The sequence below is a fragment of the Pseudopodoces humilis genome, chromosome 3 (genome assembly GCF_049639895.1).
Source record: "Pseudopodoces humilis isolate 2021_Gansu_Grassland_sample_001 chromosome 3, ASM4963989v1, whole genome shotgun sequence".
NCBI lineage: Eukaryota > Metazoa > Chordata > Aves > Passeriformes > Paridae > Pseudopodoces > Pseudopodoces humilis.
The window spans coordinates 35,807,964-35,829,753 of NC_142202.1; the positions used below are offsets into that span (position 1 = coordinate 35,807,964).

At 43.9% G+C, this 21,790-nt stretch overlaps 2 protein-coding genes across 10 annotated transcripts in view; one reads left to right on the forward strand and one right to left on the reverse strand.

Moving 5' to 3' along the window:
* Positions 1-19,445, forward strand: part of VIT (vitrin) — a 52,656-nt gene extending 33,211 nt beyond the window's left edge. Inside the window, exons 10-18 of one of the 2 annotated variants that reach the window (XM_088052828.1) lie at positions 1,238-1,276; positions 1,732-1,794; positions 4,895-4,942; positions 9,350-9,412; positions 12,077-12,224; positions 12,418-12,521; positions 13,014-13,240; positions 15,397-15,910; positions 16,504-19,445. In XM_088052828.1, the coding sequence (XP_087908954.1) occupies positions 1,238-1,276; positions 1,732-1,794; positions 4,895-4,942; positions 9,350-9,412; positions 12,077-12,224; positions 12,418-12,521; positions 13,014-13,240; positions 15,397-15,910; positions 16,504-16,682 (1,385 nt within the window). In that variant the 3' untranslated portion in view covers positions 16,683-19,445. The remainder of the gene's footprint in view (positions 1-1,237; positions 1,277-1,731; positions 1,795-4,894; positions 4,943-9,349; positions 9,413-12,076; positions 12,225-12,417; positions 12,522-13,013; positions 13,241-15,396; positions 15,911-16,503) is intronic. The other variant, XM_088052829.1, reaches the window with a different exon arrangement.
* The window catches only part of STRN (striatin), a 136,934-nt gene that overhangs the window by 45,736 nt on the left and 69,408 nt on the right, over positions 1-21,790 (reverse strand). For 6 of the 8 annotated variants that reach the window (XR_015772153.1, XR_015772152.1, XR_015772158.1 and 3 more), the window contains one exon: positions 753-871. The exons of 1 other annotated variant lie outside the window; for it this stretch is intronic. The gene's annotated coding sequence lies outside the window, so the exon portion shown is untranslated. Of the gene's footprint in view, positions 1-752; positions 872-15,655; positions 15,672-21,790 lie in introns of those variants that run through there. One more of the 8 variants, XR_015772157.1, reaches the window with a different exon arrangement.

A 21,790-nucleotide genomic window follows, 5' to 3' on the forward strand; every position in this document is an offset into this window, starting at 1 on the left:
CCACCACTTTGGCACATACCGATCTCCTGTGTGTAAAGCCTGCCCTGCACAATCCCATACAGCACTGACTTCTGCACACACAGATTTTCCCTCCGAAATCTGAACACTCAGCCTGGTATAGCTGTGGTCCATCTGGAGCCTTACAAGCTTAGAGTTTAAAAGCCTTGCCAGTTTTGGCAGATGAGCCCGTAACTTTCATAAACAGGATCTCTCTGGCATCTGGAGTTTACAAGGTCTCTCAGGACAGCTCCTAGAAATCCCATCAAAGGGCTTCTAGTGGCCCTGAAGGTTCAAGTTTGGGTCAAACACAAGCTACTTACTGTCACCTAATTTTGCAATGTCAAGTTCCCAAGGAGCAGCAATTCCTGTTTTCTGAGACAGGCATTCAAAATGGTCTCATTGATGACATCTTATTGATAAAATAGCCTCCTGGGCCCCTGTCCAGTGTTCACAGAGTCAGCTAGAACATTCCCACTGATTTCACCAGGCTTTCAAATTAATCTTTCTGGGAAAACTAATGAATAAAGGCTTGTTAAAGGATAAGTTTGTTAACAGGCTTCTTAAGAATAATTAAGGAAATGAAAGGCATGATTAAAGACACAGTTTTCATCTGCAAATGCTTTGAGCCTTTAGTATTTTTGAACAATGGGAATTTAATAACCCAATCACCTTTAAAAGAAACCTTTTTGTGTAGAAGACATGTCAGACACATGAATTCTCCCACATTATTTTTCCATTGTCTCATTACTTACAGTCTGCCTGCTTGCTCATATCCACTTAATCTCTGCAGAAAGGGTAGTGTCTGGTCTGGGGTGTTGTTTTGGGCTTGGGGTTAAAACCTTCCTCACACAATCAGGACAATTGGATGGTACTGAAATAGATATAAACACAGATCACCAGTGTGAGTGAGAGAAAGAAAATTACAAAGGAAAGCAAATCACAGAAGTAACTGCAGATCTTTTAAATGCAGACCAGAGACCTGTAGAAGTAATATCCATAACTGAAGGGAACATTAACAAGGCTAATCTGTATGACAGACAGAGAAGGACAATCCCTTTTTAAGCAGGCTCAAAATATATAGTTAACATCTAAGAAAAATCTATTAATGACAAGTCTATATATGAACCATTAATTCTGCCAGCTATAAACTGAGACTCAGTGAAAAAGCTAGGTAGCAGTAGTACTGAATCAAACATGGTGTAATAAATCACACTTTTCCACTTTGATGTCTACTTAGGACAGGTTCAGGCTGCACAAGGAAGAGGACAGAACACAGGTATGTTTTAATTTAACAACAACCAGTAGATTTGTACTGCTCAAATACTAGAAAACCTTGTGTTTAAGTTCCATGTGCTAATCCATATGATATTTTCAAAGCATTCAGGGGCACTTCCACCTTTGCAAGTGTCAGGAATATTTTACGACACAATGCAAGTAAAGGCACTACAATCCTCCTCTATTTCCTCCCCACAGATATTTTTACCACTTACATCTACCAAGTCAGGCAGTAACACACTGATTTTCCCTCCTAACCATGTTCATAACAGGCTGCAGTGAGAGAAGATATCACAGTAGTCATTGCATGACAATGGTGTAACTTTTAAGGAAGAAAGTAAACAACATTGATTAAACATGGAATTGCTCTCAAAGCAGTAGTCTAAAATAATTTATAGAAGTATTTTATAACATTTTATGTTATTTAACCTCTTGCCTCTTTGTCTGATCATGCAGGTGCTCAGCGCCAAGAGCCTTTTGCTGCCTTCCAGAGGGCTGCTAGCGCTCCAGTCCACCTGGGTGAGCAAGACTACTAGCAGCAGATTTTCCACTCTCTTTAATAGTTTTAGCAACCATGAATTAGCCCTTGTACTGCACATTGTTTTCCTGCATCCTGGAGGAGGACCAGGACAAGACTCTTGCACTGAACGCCAGCTAGCAGCTCCCTGAAAGGGAAAGGCAAAGGAAAGCTCGGTCACTGGTGACCTGTTGTTTCAGGCCGTGGGAATCAACATCTACAAAATGTTTTCAATTTTTCTTATTTGTTAGTCAAAACAGGAAACAAACAACCAGCTCTGTGCAGCCCATCAGGTCTCTGGTAGAGCTACGTTTTTGTCCCTGTGGTTCCCAGAAGCCTCTAGGCTGACAGTGAAAGCAGAGGTTGCTTCTCATACTGGGGGTAGAAACCTCACCTGGACCGTTCTCTTCCTGGCAGTGCAATTGGCCCTTCCCTAGCAGGCATTTTGCAAGGCCTACAACAGCTTCCCAGGGGCTCCAGAGCCCTCAGCACACATACCAAACACTAACTCTCCCTTGATGGACAGCAGCATTTCCCAGAGACAGATTTTGTCGGGGAGCACCCAGGGTGGGGTGCGGGATGGGAGCCGGGTTGCAGCAAGACACGCAGGGCTGTACTGAGGCTGCCCACAAAGCCCCAACAAGAGCAGCAGAGCAGGTCCTGTGGTGGTTCCCAGGATAACCTGAAAGCCCAGGCTGCCAGGAAAGCCCCCAGCAACGAGGCAGGTCTGACCAGCTGAGGCAGAGCACCAGAGAAGTGAGGCAAGGTCTGAGTGAAGGCAGCAAGGCACAGGTGCAAGGAGCAAAGGCGAGGGTGTGCCCCTCTGTGCTGTCCCACGATGTTTCCCACAGCCCCTTCTCACCCACAGCCCTGGCCAAGGCAAGTGCTGTGCTGTGCTAGTGCTGACCTCCGGCACAGGCAGCCAAACCCACTGGGGAGGGAGAGATTCCAGCAGATGAAGGTGTCCCAGGGCCCTGAGGGCTCTGTGAGAACTGGGAATCACAGGAGGAGTATTGCAGCAGGGAAGAGCCAAATGGTCATTCACACAGAGGTTAGAGGATGTGATTATACAGGATATGTTATTATCTTCCCAGACAATTCCTGCCAAGTAATCTCACCCAGCAATCTCCTGGTCAAAACTACAATTTGTAGTTGACCTAGTTGCAGCATATTTAAAATGCATTTGTCCTAAGATGTACTCCATTCCCTCATTTTTCTTCTACTCCTCATTTCAATCTATTTCTCTTCTTTCTGCTTTCCATCTGTGTTTGTCTTTTTTATACATTTTGGCCATTCCAAAGGATGTGCTGGCTAATTCTCAGGCTAGCCAAATCTTTGCCAGAAAAACAGGAGAATATTGCTGGGTCTTACTTAAATCAAAGTCAGTGTTTGATCCCACTTAATTGCTTAAGACACCTTAAGGTCACCCTAAAGTGAATAAAAGGCACAACTTCCCCATCATAAATCATTCTGTTTTCTTCCTCACAGAACAAGAAGGAAAATAAATACAAGTACATATTTTCTGTATTCCTAGTAAGTCCTGATCCTTTTTTCAGTCCAGAATGTGGCAGCTCAGATGTGCTGCTTTCAAGCAGCCAGTTTTTCTAACAATCAAAAGAAGATTGCTGAACAGCTCCTTGCTTTCTTGGAAAGGCAGTTTGTTCTTCTTGATCCCACCAAGTGTGTGCAAACAACAGCGGTCAGTTCTGAGCATTTGGCTGTGATGTTGAGGAACTTCCTCTCATCAGCTCAGTTTACCATAAAGGTGTGCTGGGAAAGCACCTTCCCCAACACACCAGTTACTTGTGCAATGCACAATGCACTCTCTTGAAGTCACATACTCACTTAGTCATGAGTTTTCAAGAATGTTTTTCAAGGCAATTATACTGAAGAGTTTTGGTGGTGGTGTCTTTCTCCTTTTCAAAGAGACCAGTCTTGGAGCATTTTAAAAATCAACCCCCATTTTTATGGGCATCTTAAAGTGAGGAAAAACAAATTGTCCTAGTTATAAAAATAGTAATTTCACTTTCCTCCTGGTTTTCCTCTTGTTTCTTTTCCCATTACTCAGGTCTGCTCTTCCTTTACCTGATTCCTCCTCCTAAGCAAAATCACAAAAAAAACCTGTGTGCATCATGATTGACTTAGCCTTCTGCTTTCCTCAGTTTTTAGGACCTTTGACCCTTCATAGGGGGTTTAAGTAGCATAAGGAGGGAAATCACCCTAGCATGAAACATGACAGGGTTCCTCCTACCCAAAGGGAGACCCCACACTTCATTCAGCCATTAGTCCCATCCAACAAGTCTCCCTCCCAAAGAGAAGCTGATAGCTCCTCACGGGAAAGGCAACCTAAGGACAAGGTCAGTGCTCTCTCTAGGCTGTAGGACACTGGCAAGCCCATGCATAACTTTGTTGAAGCCTACATTGTAGTTCACCCACTGGCTCTAGTCAAGCATACACCAGCTCTGTGCAGTTTATCAGGTCTTCAGTAGACTTAAATCTTTGTTTCCTGGGATTCCCAGTAACTGTTTCTGTCCTAGTCAGCTGCAAGGGCATTCATCTGACTGCAACCCAGAGTAAAACACCACTTTTTGGAAACATCTTTCAGCAGGTTCCAAAAACAAAGACATTTTGGGGTTTATTTATAAAGGCAGCAATTTTGATGAAGCTATCCATGCCTAACAGGTGGCAAGCAATTTTTGGACAACATCTTTGTGTTTGGGTGGGCTGAGGGGATAGAGAAATCTGTAGGTCAGAGGTACTCACAGATTTCCAGTGAAAAACAACCTAAACCAAGAAAAGGTCTGTGCATCAATATCAATGCAATCTAGAGGAACAAGACCAAAGCAGATCTAGAGAGGTGTATTTAAAACCTTGAAAAAGGTTAGTGCTCTAAGGGCAGTGATACAAGGCTCCTAATTATGTCTTGAAATGTGCACATAAAAGTTCACAGGTTTACTGATTTCCTCAGCTCCTAAGTTGTTAATGTAAGTTATTGTCTAAACCGACCTTTCTAAATTGAGTCAGAACTTTCTGATCTCTAGTATTTGCACTATTATCAGTAACAGTTTGTGTTGTTGTTTTTTTCTCTTCCATGTGTGAAAGCAATGGAAATAGACTCATGGAAACCTGGACTGAGCCTTTTTGACACAGGTAAATATTTAAAGCATCTAGTAACTAGTCTGGGAATAAATGGTTTCCATCGCATATGGGAAAAGCTTAATCTATTTAGCAGGCCCATGACACTGGTGATAACAATCTCACTTTAAGAAGTAATTTCAGCATTTACAATTATAAATAAGGTATGTTGTTTACATCTTAGCACATTATTCTGTGCTTTCGTCACTCTTGAGTTCCTGCTTTTCTCCACTCTTGAGCAGAGGAGATGAGCTCTGGAAAGAGTTGGCAGCTACACTACAGAAAAGGGGTTCTAGCTACTGAAATCCATTTGTAAATGAGAAGGTATTTTAGGAATGCCACAGCTGAGATCACAGTTTAGAGCTGCAATCAGTGAAGAACATGACAGATTATCCTAATGTCACTGTACTTAGGGAAGACATTCAGATAAGAAAAGGAGATTTTATGTCACATGTAAAGAATAATGAACATCATTGAAATTTTCTGGCATTTTAGCCCTAAAAACTGACAATATGGAGATAAGAATATTTTTTTATGAGCACTGGTGAAGGGAAAAGCCCCCTATTTGTAACAGGCTCTAGTAGCAACAAGACCAAGACTTGTGCAACCCTTAATCAGGAGCAGTTCCCAACTGCAGATTTAACAGCTCCCTTTCCCTGGGAACATGAAAAGCAGACTACACAAGACACAGACCAATTCATGATGTGGTACTCCCCCTCTTACAAGGGGCCTGACCATCCAATATAAGAGGTCTTTCTCACCACCGGTTTTGATGCTGGAGAGGGCTGTGCTGGTGGCCTTTGCAAAGGCCATTTCCTTGAATATTCTTCTTACTTCAAAACCATTAGTGTGCTTATTCAGGAAAAGCTACAGCATGAGGGCCAGAGTGCAGAGGGATGTTTTGAGGCAAAAAATGACAGATTGCATTAAATGCAATGAAAGGTTGGGCATGGGGGAAGGGACGTTGTATTAATAGTTTCTCAGCAACTGAAGTGCCAGCATAGACTAGTGTGATAAAGTCTGATGCATTCAGATTGTCACTTCAAAGGAGAGGTTTCTGGCATGGATGTAATCACTGCTGTCTTACTTAAATGAATGGGAAGTCTAATCAGTATGGACAGCTGTGACAATCAGTGAAGGGAACTTTAATTAGCATGGCGTAGACTGCCCATGTAGCAAGTTGAAATTCCCATGGCAATACCAACATTAAATTGGACTGGCAGAACAGGGAGGCCCATAGAGACTGACCACCTCCCCAATTAGCTGGTGAAGAGTATTTGGTGGGTGACCTTATTGTTCCACTAAGCACAAATCAACCAGCTGACCCACAACCTTCAAGATCTGATAATTGTACTGACAAATAAAAATGAAAAATGCTGCACTGCCTTCACTTGAGTTTTCCATGCTGACAAAGCTAATGTCAGCTGTATGCCTGGGAAAAGAATTTGAATTTTACAGGATGTAGATAAATATGAATTTTACAGGATATAGAGGCAAATAGCTATCTATGAATTATCCTTCATATACAATTTAGTTGCTAAAATGGATGGCACATGTTAATTTCAAACTTCACTACAGTGTTAAATCCACCTACTTTCTGTTCTGCAAATAAGGCAAGGTGTGGGGGGGAACTGCACATATGGGACACCAAGCTGGCACATGTGAGGTATGCAGTGTGCAGGCTGCAGGATGAAGTGTGGCTTTGGTCTGTTGCTGAGGAACTATTATGTGCCTGTGTAATTAAAGCCTGTACTGAAATATACACAGTCAGAAAGGCAGGCTGATTATTTCAGATTTAAAAAACCAAAAAAACATAAAACAAAAAACCACAACCCAATCATTGTCATCCATGCGGTTAACAAAGAGAGGCTGTGCATTGCTAAGTCGTGTTGCCTGTAACTTCCATACCAGATAAACTACCCATAAACTTGCACAAGATTTGCCTTCCTTCAAATGCAGGTTTGGTCCCCATCAGAAAGACCTTCAGGCCTGAGAGGGGTCAGAAATATTTCCTGCAGCAGGTATCACTGGATGGATAACATAACCTGTTCCACATAATTTTTCCTCAGTCAGGGACAAGCAGCCAGCCTCAGGCAGTGCTGCCCCAGCACCACCACTCTGCCTCTCCCTGCTGGTGTTTCCCCCATCCAAATGGGCTCCCATGGGCAAACACACAACAGCAGGTGCACTCTTCCCTGTTCCTTGCCCGGGAGCTCATCCCCAGTGCACAAGACAAGAGGCACAAGCCAGCAGTGTGCTGGACAACAGCTCCAGCCATAAGGGATTAAGCCAGTCGGAGCCGGGTTTGCCAGACTGCTTTTGAATGCATCCTGCCTGCTCTGGCACAAGAGGGCCAGCTCCACTAACTGTGGGAGAGAGGCATTTCTGTCACAAGAGCCAGAGGCAGGATGGGTGGAGAGCTCCTATTCCCAGCCCAGAAAGTATCCTGTCCAAAGTTTGGGTAGGAGCACAGGAAGGCTGCATGTGGGTCTGCAGGCACTGTAGGCACCACATAGTTACAAAAAGCCCTGGGGCTCTCCTAACCTGGCAGGGACATTCTCAAACAAAACACACAAAGCAATCACCAACCCTTGCCTTAAACAAAGCAGAGCAATTCTTTGTGCCCTTTGCCTGCTTCACTCAGGGCTCCTGTACAAGGCCAAGCACAGCGCTCCAGCTAGCTCCACATCCTGACTCTAGCAACAGGCAACAGCAAATGCCTGGGGACAAGCAAAGTAGAGGGAAATTATTGCTTTGGTGCTGCTATTAGCAGCTCTGTTTAATCCCTGCAGCAGAAACCTTCTGCACTGGCAGTTAAATTTCAAACTGAGAAGCCAAAGCACCCCTGTCCAGAACGGATGCTGCTGTGTGCTGAAGCCTCCCAGCAGGGATCAGGTATCAATCAGGTCAGCCTTACAGCAGGTCCTGAATACTCACCTTTAATACAAACATGGCCCCTGACCCAAAACTATGTGCAGCATTCAGCATGCAGCTAGAAGGACTCAAAAATGTTGTATTTGACAATTATGAGAGGTGAATTTTTAGACTTAACTGGAATAGAAATAGGAGTGGTTACAGAGGGGGATGGAGCAGGTACCTCCCTCCATTTTCTTCACAGTACTCTGCCTTATTATGGCTTGGTCCTTAATACCTTCAGAAACCAGCTTAGGCTGTTACATCTCCCATCATACTTAGGTGGTGACCTTCCCTGATGTCCCTTTACATACACTGATGCTCTCATGCTTGTCTTGCTCATGGCTGGCTGCTGTGGAGAGACAAAATCTGTGGTACCTAGTAATTTCTCATACTTTTCTTTATAAAGCTCGCACTTTCTAAAATTATCTTTTTTCACTGTTTCTATGAAGTCAGTAATCTTTCCTCAACTTACTTGGGGATGAAGATTTAAGGAAGACTTCCTCCTACTTTTCTTTAAAAATCTAACATGCAGTTTAGAAAAATCATAAGCTGTTCTGCTGTTCTTTAGACCAACAGCTTTCCTGGTGAGTGTTCGGTTTGTAGCTTGTCTGATCGTTGCTGTCTCTTCTGAGGATTATCCCAGCTAAATCTCCTTAATCTTGTCATGCTGTACTGAAAAGAAACATCTCTTTGCCCTTGCTTGGATGGGAGATACTGGACTGTAGGAAAGTCTTGCCAGACATTCAAGTCATGAGTGAATTTCAGCATTTTTAGACCTTTTGAGCCCAGCCTGATGGTGTCCTGTGAGTTAGTGCCTTTCACAAGGACATCAACTCGTATTTTCAAGGCTGCTACCACCCAAATACCTCATTAGAATCCACTGGTAACCCATGAGACTTTTCCTTGGCTTAACCGTAGTTCTCTGTTACCCTCTTTCTTTTGTGCTTTGCAAAATAACCCAGACTTCTGGGGGCACCTGAGGAGCTGTGGTTTGCATTGCTTCCCCAGCTGTGATGAGCTGGAACAAGTTGCTGCCTGTGCCTTCCTCTCCAGACAGAAAACAACATGATAAATCTGCTGCTCATCCACTTCAGACGTTGTGCAGCTCACTGTAAGGCACCACAGTGCTGGTTCTCAGGGAAGGCTGCTGGGAGCCACCATCCCACACCATGGCCACCAGCCTCTGCTCCTGAGGAGCTCACTACTTGTGCATGCTGCTCCCAAGCCCTTGCAGTTAGGGGACTGACTCCCAAAGAGCAACACCAAAAAGCTGCTGCTAGGAGAGATTTTGGTGGTGTTCCTAGAAATGTCTTTGTTCCGGTTTTACCCCAAGAGTGATGCAGATGGAAAAAGGTAAGCTCCAAGGATGTCCTCCCCATCCCCGTTTCCCTCCCACATCAATCCTCAGGCCAGGGGGTCTCTGTAGTGATCCTGTTGTCCATTTTCTTAAAGAGCAAGGTCAGGCACCAAGCACACACTGATAGGTCCTTTCTTTTCTCTCTTTAGGCTTCAGTTCAAAGGAAGAATTGAATCCAAAGCCGCTGGAATCCACCTCCCAGGGGAATCAGAGTATGTACTTCAGAATTAACTTCATAATGAAATGACAATATTAATTACATATTGAGAGAATGTATTAAAACTAAATAGCAAAAGGTAAGTTTTTGAGAATGCCTAAAAAAATTCAGGAGCACATTTTTCCCTTGCAGAGAAAAAGCGAGCACTCTCTGCTGGCCCCTTTTATACACAGAATTGGTTTTTGCTTCTACAGGGAAGGAAAATAACAGCCAAAATTTAGCTTACCTGGGCAGCGAGATAATGGCTGCTCCCTACCACCTCTTCCCAGGCAGTATCAACTCCATGCTCCCAGCGTGCAGAGCTTCTTCCCTCAGGTACTTTGGTGGTAGAGAACAGTGTGCTGCAGCAAGGGTCAGATGAACAAGCCCTGCTGACCAGGGCAGGCTCCCATGGCTATGCTGTGTGTAGGCACCCTTCCCACAGCAGTGGGTGGGAGGGAAGGAAACCACCTGAGAAAGGGACCCAACGCCTGCCACAGCCAGGAGAGAGAGGATGCAGAGGGAACATCAAGGATCCCTCAAGTTCAGAGAGGAAATGCAGGTCCAAAATCTTCTATAGCCCTTTATAAAGGCAGATTTACCCATTACCCCATCTTTAGTTGAGGCCCAAAGTAGCAGAAGAAAGAGAAAGCAAGTTCTTAGTGGAGAGATGGGGTTGCCTGCCACCTCTTCATTAGAAGCCACCCCAAAGAGAGGGTTCACCCTTCCAACAGTGCCTGGGTCCTCTCTTGCCCATCCTTGGGCAGCTGAACACTGTCTGAACTCTTTACAGTCACTACTGAACCAAATGTCTATGTATTCCCAGGAATTCCTCTTAATATTTGAAGAAATCTTTTCCCTATCAAATATGTCAAAAACACCTGAAACTGATACAGAAATAAGGGAGAGAAGAAGAAAAAGGGAAGGCTCTGCCCTACAGACCCCATTGCACTGCAGGAATACAGAGCTCGGTGCAGTGGAGATGCCAGCAAGGACAGCTGTGTTTCCAGCAGTTAAACTGTAAAAAGTCACACCAGAAACAAAAATTTCATCCTACTAATAACTCTAGGACCATAAAAGCCTTAATTCAGATCTTGCCTCCATGCAAATCAGAAAGTGCTCACCTCCCTGTGAAGCACCTTTAGTCTGTGCTCTTGCAGCGTCCCTCTCATGTCCCAGCACTGAATCGGAATCCTCCCCAGAAACCAAGTCTGTCTATAAGTGTATGTAAATGTTTGCCTCCCCAGACCCTGCTGGCTAACAAACTGCCCACTTTCCTCATGTAGATCTCATGAACTAGTTCCCTTTGAAGGACAAGAAATTCAGGAAAACTTGTCTGTTAATTGAGGTATTTGTTGTGGGTTCCTGACCTTGCCTCACGATCTGCTGTGAGCGGACACAGTTCTCAGTTACGCTCCTGTAATTCAGCATTATTAGAATTAGAAAAAAGAGACAGCTATGGGAGAAAAAAATTGAAGGTAATGAGATGGGAGGCATCTAAGAACAATTGGTGCTTTGTAGCCTTCAGGCTACCTAATGATTAAAACACAGTAGTTAAAACTAGTCTGATTGGTAGGAGGCATCATCAGAGGGAAATCAAGAGATGGGGATGACCCAGATGCCGGAGGGGGAAAATGTTAATTAGCGCTCTAGTTAAGCCAAATTGTGATCCCACTCCCAGTTGCAGACCAAAGATGAATGTTTCACCACTAACTTGAAGAAACGTGAAGGCAGGCTGGAAGTGATGAAGATAGCATTTGCAGCACAAAGATGAAGTTCATCTATGTAATTAAAGGGAAGAGTTTGTTTAGGTGCTGGCATACCTTTTATAGAACATTGCTTTCAGCCCAGAGAGGAAACACACAACAGCACACTTCTGCTGCTGCTGCACACATGGGTACAAGGCTATAACAACATGCAAAAGAAGACCCCCCACTCAGTCTGAACATCCCAAAATCATCATCCTTGATGTTAGCTCCAGCCCAGAAGGAAACTGATGAACAATTCTCATTCAGAAGTGCAGAGCTGCCAGGATTGTTGTCAGTAATCCTGGATTGCAATCGCCTTGAAGAGACCCCCCAGTGTTTTTCCCCTCAGGCATATCCCAGGCACCACACGTTTCAGGAGCTTCCTTCTCAGCAACATTAACACAGTAACTGTTCCTGTAATGTCTATTATATCAATTAAGTCCACAAAAAGTATCGCCAAGGAAATCCCCTTAGTTTGTCCTCTGCAGGTGGCCAGAAATACAAAATAAAAGCACCATGGCTAGTTTTACAAACTCCCATCACCTCTGGGCTGCAAATAAAGCTTGCTGAGCCCAAGATGTGGCTCTGAGGGCACAGGATATACGTCAGCTTGCTCCTGCGGGGCTGACCTCCCCAGCCCCCAAAATGCAGCGCTCCCAGACTGACCCCTGTGAAAAGATTCTTGCCCTTTAGTCACACAGCCAAGCTGAGATGTTGTATGGGATAAAGTCATGCCAAGGACTGTGTTTACCAACAAGTAGGACAGACTTGAGCTGCCAGCTGTGACTTGTCCTTGTCAAAGGCTTTTTTGTAGAGTTTACACAGCAGGACAAGGCACTGGATGCAGACTTTTTAGGCCTTCGCTGCTTGCCAGAAGCACAGCAATCAGAAAGGACTAAAAATATCTTCCGTGTTTCTTTATCTCTCCTCAGATTGCAAAGTTGATTTGTCCTTCTTAATGGATGGGAGCTGGAGCATTGGCAAACGCCGCTTTCAGCTCCAGAAGCGATTCCTTGGTAACGTGGCTCAAGCCCTTGGCATCGGCAGCGCTGGTCCTCTGATGGGCATTGTTCAGTATGGGTAAGAGTTTCCCAGACATTCCCATTGCCACAGGGCATGACTGCATGCTCTGGCAGCCGTAGCTCTAAGCTGATACGTGCTTAAGGTCTCGCTCCAGCTTGCATTCAGGAGCCAGGTAACACAGACCAGCCCTATGACTTTTGTGTTGTATGTGAAGCAAAACACTGACATTTGCTCTAATTTCTCCTTCTAGTGACGACCCTTCCACAGAATTTAATTTAAAAACTTATGCCAACTCCAAGGATCTAAGGAATGCCATCGAGAAAATTCAACAGAAAGGGGGACTTTCCAATGTTGGTAGGTGATGGGGTTACTTGCACATCCTCAGCTCAGAGAGGGCTTCAGATCCTGGGCTATAGCAAGCCCACACCTCCTCACAGGATACAGAGGCTGTGATCGAAGAGTGCTTACTGCTAGGGCAGGACTGGTGAGAGACCATGACCTGCGTGTGCTGATCCCAGGCACTGCAAATCCATCACAAGTTGGAAGGACATACCTGTCTCCTTGCAGGCAGTTCCCATCAATGCTTTGGGGATCCTTGCTAACCCAGCTCATCACCCCCAGCCTCTCTGGGGCACAGGGAGGGGGTTCAGTGCAGGAGGGCTCAGGAAGCACTGGCACCAAGTAAAAGTGGTGTCCCCTCCTGCTTACACAGCCACAGAAACTGCTTTCCCCAGCTCTCTGCAGCCTCCAACACTGAGTCAGCTCTCTGCCTACTATTTCACGGGATATTATCAGACAGAGTACTTCCAGATCCATAACTCCTCCTCAACTCCTCTTCTATTGCAGGGAAGGCACTTTCATTTGTTAACAAAAACTTCTTTTTGGATGCTAATGGAAACCGAGGTGGAGCACCCAATGTGGTTGTAGTGATTGTGGATGGGTGGCCGACCGACCGAGTGGAAGAGGCCTCCAGGCTGGCCAGAGAATCAGGGATCAACATTTTCTTTGTCACTGTTGAAGGAGCTGCTCAAAGTGAAAAGCAGAATGTTATTGAACCAAACTTTGTGGACAAGGTACATAGTGCGCTGAGTCTGACCAGGAGCTTGGCTCTGACTAAACTTTCCAACCTACTTCATTCAAGGCATTTCCCTTTCCTTCTTACCACTTATGGTTATTTCTTTTCCTTCTTGTACATACTATCTTGAGTTTTTCTGTACAAAAACCAGGCAGTCATGCTGAGGTCAGAAAGGAGAGGAAGTCAGTAAAGTTCTGGTTTAAGGTACATCATCAAGCAAATGGCTTTTGACCAACTAAACCTTAGCGCACACATGCAGTTGTACTGAGACCAGTGGTTTCCCAAATACACTGTAGCGTGACAATTGCAGTCAAAAGTACAATTGCAGCCTGAGCAATTTGGAATTGTTTCTTCCAAACAATTTTTTTCCAAACCTCGTGCTGTGCATCTCCCACTAGGGAGAGGGTGAGGAGTTCTGTCAACCTAATGTCAATGTTGCTTTTACAAACAGGTCCCACACAAGCAACGGTTGTCACAGTCCCAACACAGGCACATCCTAGTTTTTCAGCTATACTGGGTAACTCAAACATTCTCTTCACCATTGATGAAGGCTATTTTTCAGTTATTTGTTTCTGCTGCTATGGACTTCATGGTAGCTCTTGGAAAAAGGGTAAATCCCTGCCATGTACAGAAAAAAAAAGAGAATGCAAGCTTTGATTGATTCATATTTGGCAGTAACACTAGCTGTCTGATCAAAAGTGCTTCAGGACAAGCTGGTACCCAGTTCGGGCAGGAGATATCTACCAAGTGGCAGACCAGGCTGGGCCTAGGAAATAGGGTGGAGTCATCTGGTATTTTCAGAAAACAGACTCCCATCTGAACTGGGTTGCTCTGCCATGAAATAATCTCCCATGAGTTTCAGAAGAGCTGCACTGTCTCTGGTCAGCATGTAATTGGATTGTCGTCTCATTTGCATTTAATGTTTTTAAAAGAACAAAGCTAGTGAGTCTCTGCAAACCTGCCAGGGACACAGCAGAAGTGAGAGTAGAGTGGGCTCAGAACAGGAAGGTAAGGAGGGAATGGTGGCATGATACTGCTGCATCATAACAGTAAAACAGAAGCGAGACAGTAAGAGCAAATGAGAGCTGGATACCGTGAGGAGTCCAGACTGGAGGGAACTGTAATTCCTTCAGAACTGTTAGGCTTTATGCAAGTCAAGACCAGTGCCTTGGTCTCTTAAAACAGTCAGATACACACATCATCACAAAGCTGATAAAGCCTGGCTTAACAAAATATTCTCACCCAGAGAGCTGAGGAATTGGCATTTAAAAGGCACTAAAACCAAAGACAATTTGACCCAGCCTGTTTGCATCACTCCCCTCCTTGCCCCAGCCACCCTTCTCCCCTGCCATCCCTTGACTTCTCCCACATCCTCTTCTGTGCCAGCTCTTCTTCCTACCCATGCTCACCTGACTCCCACAGATATGGCCCTAATGATACAGAATATTCTATATTCAGATATACATATATATATATATATACACATATACATATATATATACATATATATATATATATATATACAGATATAGAAGCCTCCCACAGATCTGGCCCTAATGAATATTTACTTACAAAAGTTAATGGGTTTTTTTTGTTGTTTTTTTACTATTTGGCAGAGCCAACACAATGAGCCTGGGTTTTCTCGGCTTAAAAGGGTATGAACCAAGTTATCCCCAGCTTAAGCCTGAGCTTTCACTTCAAAGTAGCAGGGCTGTCAGCAGGCAAGACTTTCCTTCTTTTCCTGAATGATGGGAGCTGAAGTTGCTACCAGGCAAACACACGGGCTCCTGTAATGTCCATGGGAGCCACACTAATAGCAGCTCTGTGATGTGGATGCTTTTCCCATGAACAATGTAACTTGTGTAAAAAAGCCCGATGGGGGGCAAACTTGCTTATTACAGTTCTTTCACTACTAAAATATCAGCTCCATCCCACAGTTTTTAAAAAAGGCAGGAAAAGCTGTCACATTACACAAGTATCCGTGATGTTACACTGACATCATTTCCCAAGGAAGCAGATGGTGATTGCAGGAGAGGCCATTTCAGACTCCAGCACTGCTCTTTCCAGGAGCCTATATTTACAATTTAGCTACATACCCCAGCAGAAACAGGCAAACTGAATTTCCATTGCGCTTATCCTCGTGTTGCCTTGCAGGCAGTGTGCAGGACAAGTGGTTTCTATTCCATCAACGTGCCCAGCTGGTTCAGCCTCCACAAGGTGGTGCAGCCCTTGGTGAAGCGGGTGTGCGACACCGACCGGCTGGCTTGCAGCAAGACGTGCCTCAACGCCGCTGACATCGGCTTCGTGATCGATGGCTCCAGCAGTGTCGGCACCGGCAACTTCCGCACGGTTCTCCAGTTTGTGGCCAACATCAGCAAGGAGTTTGAGATTTCGGACACCGACACGCGCATCGGAGCTGTGCAGTACACCTACGAGCAGAGGCTGGAGTTCAGCTTTGACAAGTACAGCACGAAGCAGGACGTGCTGAACGCTATCAAAAGGATCAGCTACTGGAGTGGGGGCACCAGCACGGGGGCAGCTATCAGCTACGCCTCAGAGCAGCTGTTCAGCAAGTCCAAACCCAACAAAAGGAAGATCATGATTCTCATCACAGATGGCAGGTCTTACGATGATGTCAGCTTGCCAGCCATGGCAGCTCACCAAAATGGTAAGGTCTTCTATCACTGCCTGCTCTCCTCTCATGCCTCAGCACTTATGCAGGTCAGATAAATGCAGTTTGCTATAATTTGAATCATCCTACACCTTGTGAAGGAAGAATAGTACTTTTCCCTGGGGTCCCACTGAGCTCCAGCAAGATCAGCATCTGAATAAGGAACTTCAGGAAAAAAAAATTAGAAATCATCACAAATGCAACTATGTCTAGGAGATCTCAAGGGATTTTTGCTGTCTTAGTAACACAGGACTCCTTTGGCTTTCTAGTCAAGATAGGTATATATCTTCCAACCCATTTGCCCTTGGACAATATCCTGTTGCTCAAGATCCTGGTTTTGGATCCGTTGTTTAGACCCAGAGCTAAGGCTTCACTATTGTTTAAACCTTTTTGCTGTTGGCAAAAGGTACTTCCAAAGCACAAGCTAGAACTTTCTTCCAATTTGAAAACACCCATTTTATACATAGAGCACAGAAACTCACTGCCCATTTTTTTGTGGCCTAGAAACTATATTTGCAGTATTGGTCGTAAAATAGATTTACCGCAAAGAAAACTTTTATGCTTTTTCTAAACCTTGGGTTTCTTTCCAGGAGTCATCGCTTATTCCATTGGAGTTGCTTGGGCAGCCCCAGATGAACTGGAAGCCATTGCATCAGACCCTGCTAAGGAGCATTCCTTCTTTGTGGATGAATTTGACAACCTCTACCGCTACGTTAATCAGCTCATTCAAAATATTTGCACAGAGTTTAATTCCCAGCCACGGAACTGATGGACTCAAGCAAGGCAGGACCCTTGGATGCTGTGCTGAAGGCATGTCAAGTGCCACAGAAATAATGCCAGTCCTCAGTTCAAGAAAAACTGGAGGTGTTTCCCTCTGGCACTTTCCAGTCAGCAAGGTTCATTGCAGCTCTGCCCCTATGCATGATAATGCTCTGTGTAGACTGTTGATTTTTTTTTTTATTTTCTCCTTGTGGACATCAGAAACTCTGATTTAGACAGATAGCTGAAGAGGGAGTAAACACGGAGAAAATAACTGCAGCTGTTTGAAGAGCTGCTTCCAGCATAGAGCCCCAGCTTGCCCAAACCTCACCTCTGGACACACACCACGCGTCCAAACGTGCCATCTGCTCCCTGAAGTCACCAGGTCCCTTCAGGAAGTGGCCAAGCTGCTGAGCTGCTGTGGTAGAACCACCTCATGTGGCACTGCCCAAGAGATGACACACAGATCAGGGCTCAAATATCAGATGCTTCTTTTGGAGGGGGAACAATTTAATTGGAGTACCTCCCTAAAAGCAGGTACTCTCTCCATACTGCTGTCTTGTCTGTAAGTTAAGCTTCAGTTATTGTCAACTCAAGCATTGGGATTTATCCAAACCCTGAGAAACTGGAAAGCAAGAGAGAGGAAAGGTTCAAACCCCAGGACCCTACAACCCTTTGTCTCTTTTACAACCCTACATCCCAATAAAGCCTCAAATCCACACAACAGCCAACATGCAGGAACTGGAATCTAGTCTCCCACAACACTGCCTTAATTACTTGATTTTGAGAAGTGTCTTTCCCCCTCACCTTCATCCTTCACTCTTGGATGGTTCATGGCCTGCAGGACCACAGGAGTATTGCCAGGATACAGGAGACTCAGAGAATTTGGGTTTAAGTTGCTCACAATATGAAAAGCATTTAAGACCCACCACTCTGTCATTAAACCAACACTCTGAAGTGCAGTTTCTAGTGTCAGGAGAGTGTTTCAAGAGCCATTAACAGGATTTATGAGGGAATTATCTGAAGTTCTGTATTATACACTGGGAAAAGCAGAATTTCAAGCATTTACAGACACTCTCCCTCAAATTTAGGACTGAATTCTCTTCTACAGACCGACTTCAAAATGTACCTATTACAGCCCTGGATCAGTCAGAACAAACAGTGGTTCCTTAAGTGGAGAACTACCCATGTCACTAGTCAGTCTGGAGGAAGGACACACTAGGAGGACCAAAATAACTGCACTTTATTTAGGAAGCAGCAGTTGCTGGTTATGTTCCATCCAGTATAATTTAAGAATATAGTCCTTAAAATTCATTAAGCGAAATTATCAAAGGAGCCAATAAAAACATGAGTTCACACTCCTTACGGCAATCAAAGTCATGCTGTGCCATGGCTTGTGGAACTAACAGGAAATGGAAAGAAATTAAAACTCAGATTGGCCATATTTTCTTGCAAATCAGGCTCTTAACAGCATTTATAGTCTTAATAACCATGAGCCAAGATATTTATTAGCCACATAAATTCTAATTGAATTGCCATAAGGGAAGCTCATTTTATCAGCAAAAGTGGCACAAATTTTTAAATCGTTATGTTTTGAAATATGACTGAAGTAGCTCATAACCTGTCAACTAAGTAAGCATATTACATGCACATTAATGAAAACAGCAGATTCTGCATGATCCCCCCAGTGGCGTAACATAAGCCAGGCTGGGGTCCTCTCAAGAGGTTATCAAAACCAATTTTGGACAAAACAGTGGTTTTACACAGTGAAAGTTTATCGCTTCCTCTTAGAAGAAACATTAAATTCCAGCTTTAACTGAGTACCATCAATTCAACCACTCTACCCAGACTGAAAGCACAGGACACTGTCAGCTTCCATAAATATATTTGTATGCAGAGTTTTTACCACTAATCTGTGCTGCTGCACTTCACAGCAATAACTTCTGGCTTGAAAAAATTATTAAGGATAGAGAGTTAGGCATAAGCAGAGCAACTCCTGATATCCCCCATCTCCTGACCCAGCTCCTCACTACCTTTCTGCTGAACACATCTTTCTCTGTCAACAAGGGACATTACATGGACTGGACAAAACTCAAGCTGAATTTACCGGGTACTTCAATTCAGACACCAGATTTATTGTCTGAAAACCTGTTTGTTTGGGGCTTGGTTTGGGGCTGCCTGAGAAAAAGGCATAAACTCTAACTTACAGTTATTCTTTAATACTGTGGTTTAATTTTGAATGCAGCAGCTCACCACCACATATTGTTCTCCATCCTGAATGTACTCTTGCAGCACCAAAGACTGGTACTCTGCAGAGACTCCCCAATGCTTCACTTGTGCTCTGCCAAAAGCACAGCAGTGATGGCCAACACTTGAGGAACAGCTAGAGCACACATGTTCTTTAGGATGCGCATAAGGGATGTAAGTTTTTCCTAAAGCTTAAACTTCAAGCAATGAAATTAAGCTTTCAAATGCTTTTTCACAGGAAACTTGCACAGCTATCTTTTGTCAAGCACTTATAAAGGGCACTTCAGGGTTTGTTCTTGTTCAAATGGTTTCTCTTAAGTTTACTTAACAACTATACAAAAATACAACAATGGCTTCTCTTAAGTATACTGAACAACAACTATAGTGCTTGTTTCTCAATGTGCATTTTTATTTACTTGTTGGGATGATCCTGAACTTGTCAAAACTCAAACTGTGAAAGTGGTTTAATCCAACTCTCATCTAAACTTAGATGTCCTATTAATAAAAACCATAAGCTTAAGCAGAAGCCTCAAAATTTTGAAGAATACTCCCTTCCACGAAATCACAGAACACACTCCTCTCCACTCTTACCTTTCATAGCAATCAAATCACTTGCCACCTACTAAAGTCTCTAAATACTGTTTTATTAAAAAAAGCCCAAGATATATATATACCTTATATATATAGATAAATGTTCAAAGGGGTATATTTGTTTGAAGAAAGCAGCAGAACTCCTTCTGTAGCATATACAAGCTATTTTGAACTTATCAACATAAGTTGCTATATCTTTTGCAATAAAATTGTCCTAAAGGCACATGCAGTACATGTCATCTCATATGGGGTTAAAAGATAAACAGCAAATGCAGCCCATGGCATTTTAAGTTTCTGAAACACAGCTGAGGTTATTACTACATTATGGAAGTCTTAGCAAGTCTACCGGCCAAGCCCTGGGTGCTTCAGTGTTGTCCTTTTACATGCTCAGATGAAAAAGATTCTTAGAGTGAGTTACCATAAAATTACCTGTCAGAGGAATCAGTCAGCTGAAGCAGAGCCTAATGACTGATGGGCATCAAAATTACATGTACTTTCTAAGGTTTGCAAGATCATGTCTTATTTGGAACCAGACTTCCTTTGGAAGCTGAAAAAAAAATAACACAGGCTCCAAGCACTTTCTATATGTGGGACTGAATCAAAAGTGGGTCTAGATGTCCAGTCACTTGATGCTGGGCCACTCTAGTTTCAGATGTCTGACCAGTGCAGTGGAACCTGCTGACTGGCAGAGCGTCCCCAAGAGAAGAGATGGGAGCTGTCTGAACTAGTCACTGCATACACATTCTAGAGGGTGTTGTCTGATCACCCTTTCCCTAAGAAATAAGCATCTTTGCACTCAGAGTTGGGCTGGTGGCTTATCAGTGCTCAGCAATCACAATGCAGAACACCCACCTGGAAATACCTACTGATGTCCATGCTCTGGAAGCCTTGGCATAGCTCAGTTTCAGCATCTCTTGCCAACTCCAGCATTAGTCACTCACATTTTCGGTGAGCCACCAAATTCAATTAAGAGTTCAGCCATTGCTTCAGAGAGAAGTAACCCAAAGTCGTGTTTCCCCAGAGCAGGACACTCAGCATTTCTGCTGTCACTGTGCCATCCTGCACAGACGGCATCGCCCGCAGTGTGCACCTCCTGCTCCTCTGCTGCTGCTGCTGCGTTGTTGGTTCAGCAAGAGGAGAGTTTTGCCATGGCTGCTGCTGACGTGGGCAGACAAGCTTCCCCTTCCTCCTCACACTCCTTCCCCCATGGCTCTCCAGCACACAGGGGGAGCCATACCAGTAATCAGGAAAAGCTCTGGAGTTAAGCATCCTGCCAGGATCAACCCAATCTAAACATATTTAGTAATTTTACATCCTATCTGTACTCACACAGGAAATTATCCATGTTATCTACTTAGAAAGTCAAAGCAAGCAGTAGGTAGTATCAGAAATATTACCTAGACACCAAATTTAAGTCACTTTTCTATGGTATACACACCTTAAATTACTTCATGGTTGAACAAAGCCACTATCATTCTGCTAGCTATTTTTCTCTGTCCATGAGCAACATTACAGAAACAACTTGATCCCTTTTCTTTTCCATTACCATCTCATTTTGAGACATCTTAGACAATATCAGGCCATTTACATTTGCTAAATCACCTACATATTGAAAACATTACAAATGTACATCTATGCAGCTGAATGCTTCGAATTCCTCAAAATAATCAATTTTCCTTGTTAAACTGGGGGAGGAGGGGGATGAAGGTTTTAGCACTGCATCAGCAACACTGCTCACAATCAACTGTGTCAGTTTTACTGAATGGCAAGAAACATGTTATTTTTCTTAACACCAGTTTAACCCCTCCTTTGACTTCTAATGAGAACTCTGATAGTGCAGTTCAAGAATTCCATCAGTCATAGAAACTACTTCTTTTTAAGCACAAGAAATTGTAGAAGTTCCACTGTATCACCAAGTATACTCACTTTTCTCACATGCAAATCATCATGGGGCCATCTTGTTCATAGGCAAACCCACAAGCATGTTAAGAAGTCCTCCCTCATGTGAGGGTCACTCATATGTTATTCACTAAATCTCCTTTTTCCCCCTACCTCAGGAATCTTCTAGAAGCATTCACACAGGGGTGAATGAGATTGTACTGTCAATTCATAAAGCAATTCCTCCTTTCCTATGAGGCAGGAAGATGAGTAGGACCAATCAGGCTATTTTATACCTACCAAGAAAAGATAAGAACTTCACTTAGCCCACCTACAAGCTCAGAAAAAACAGGATGGGCTCACTGACAACAACTTGTTCTCCTCAGTTCTGTGTAGGTTCTC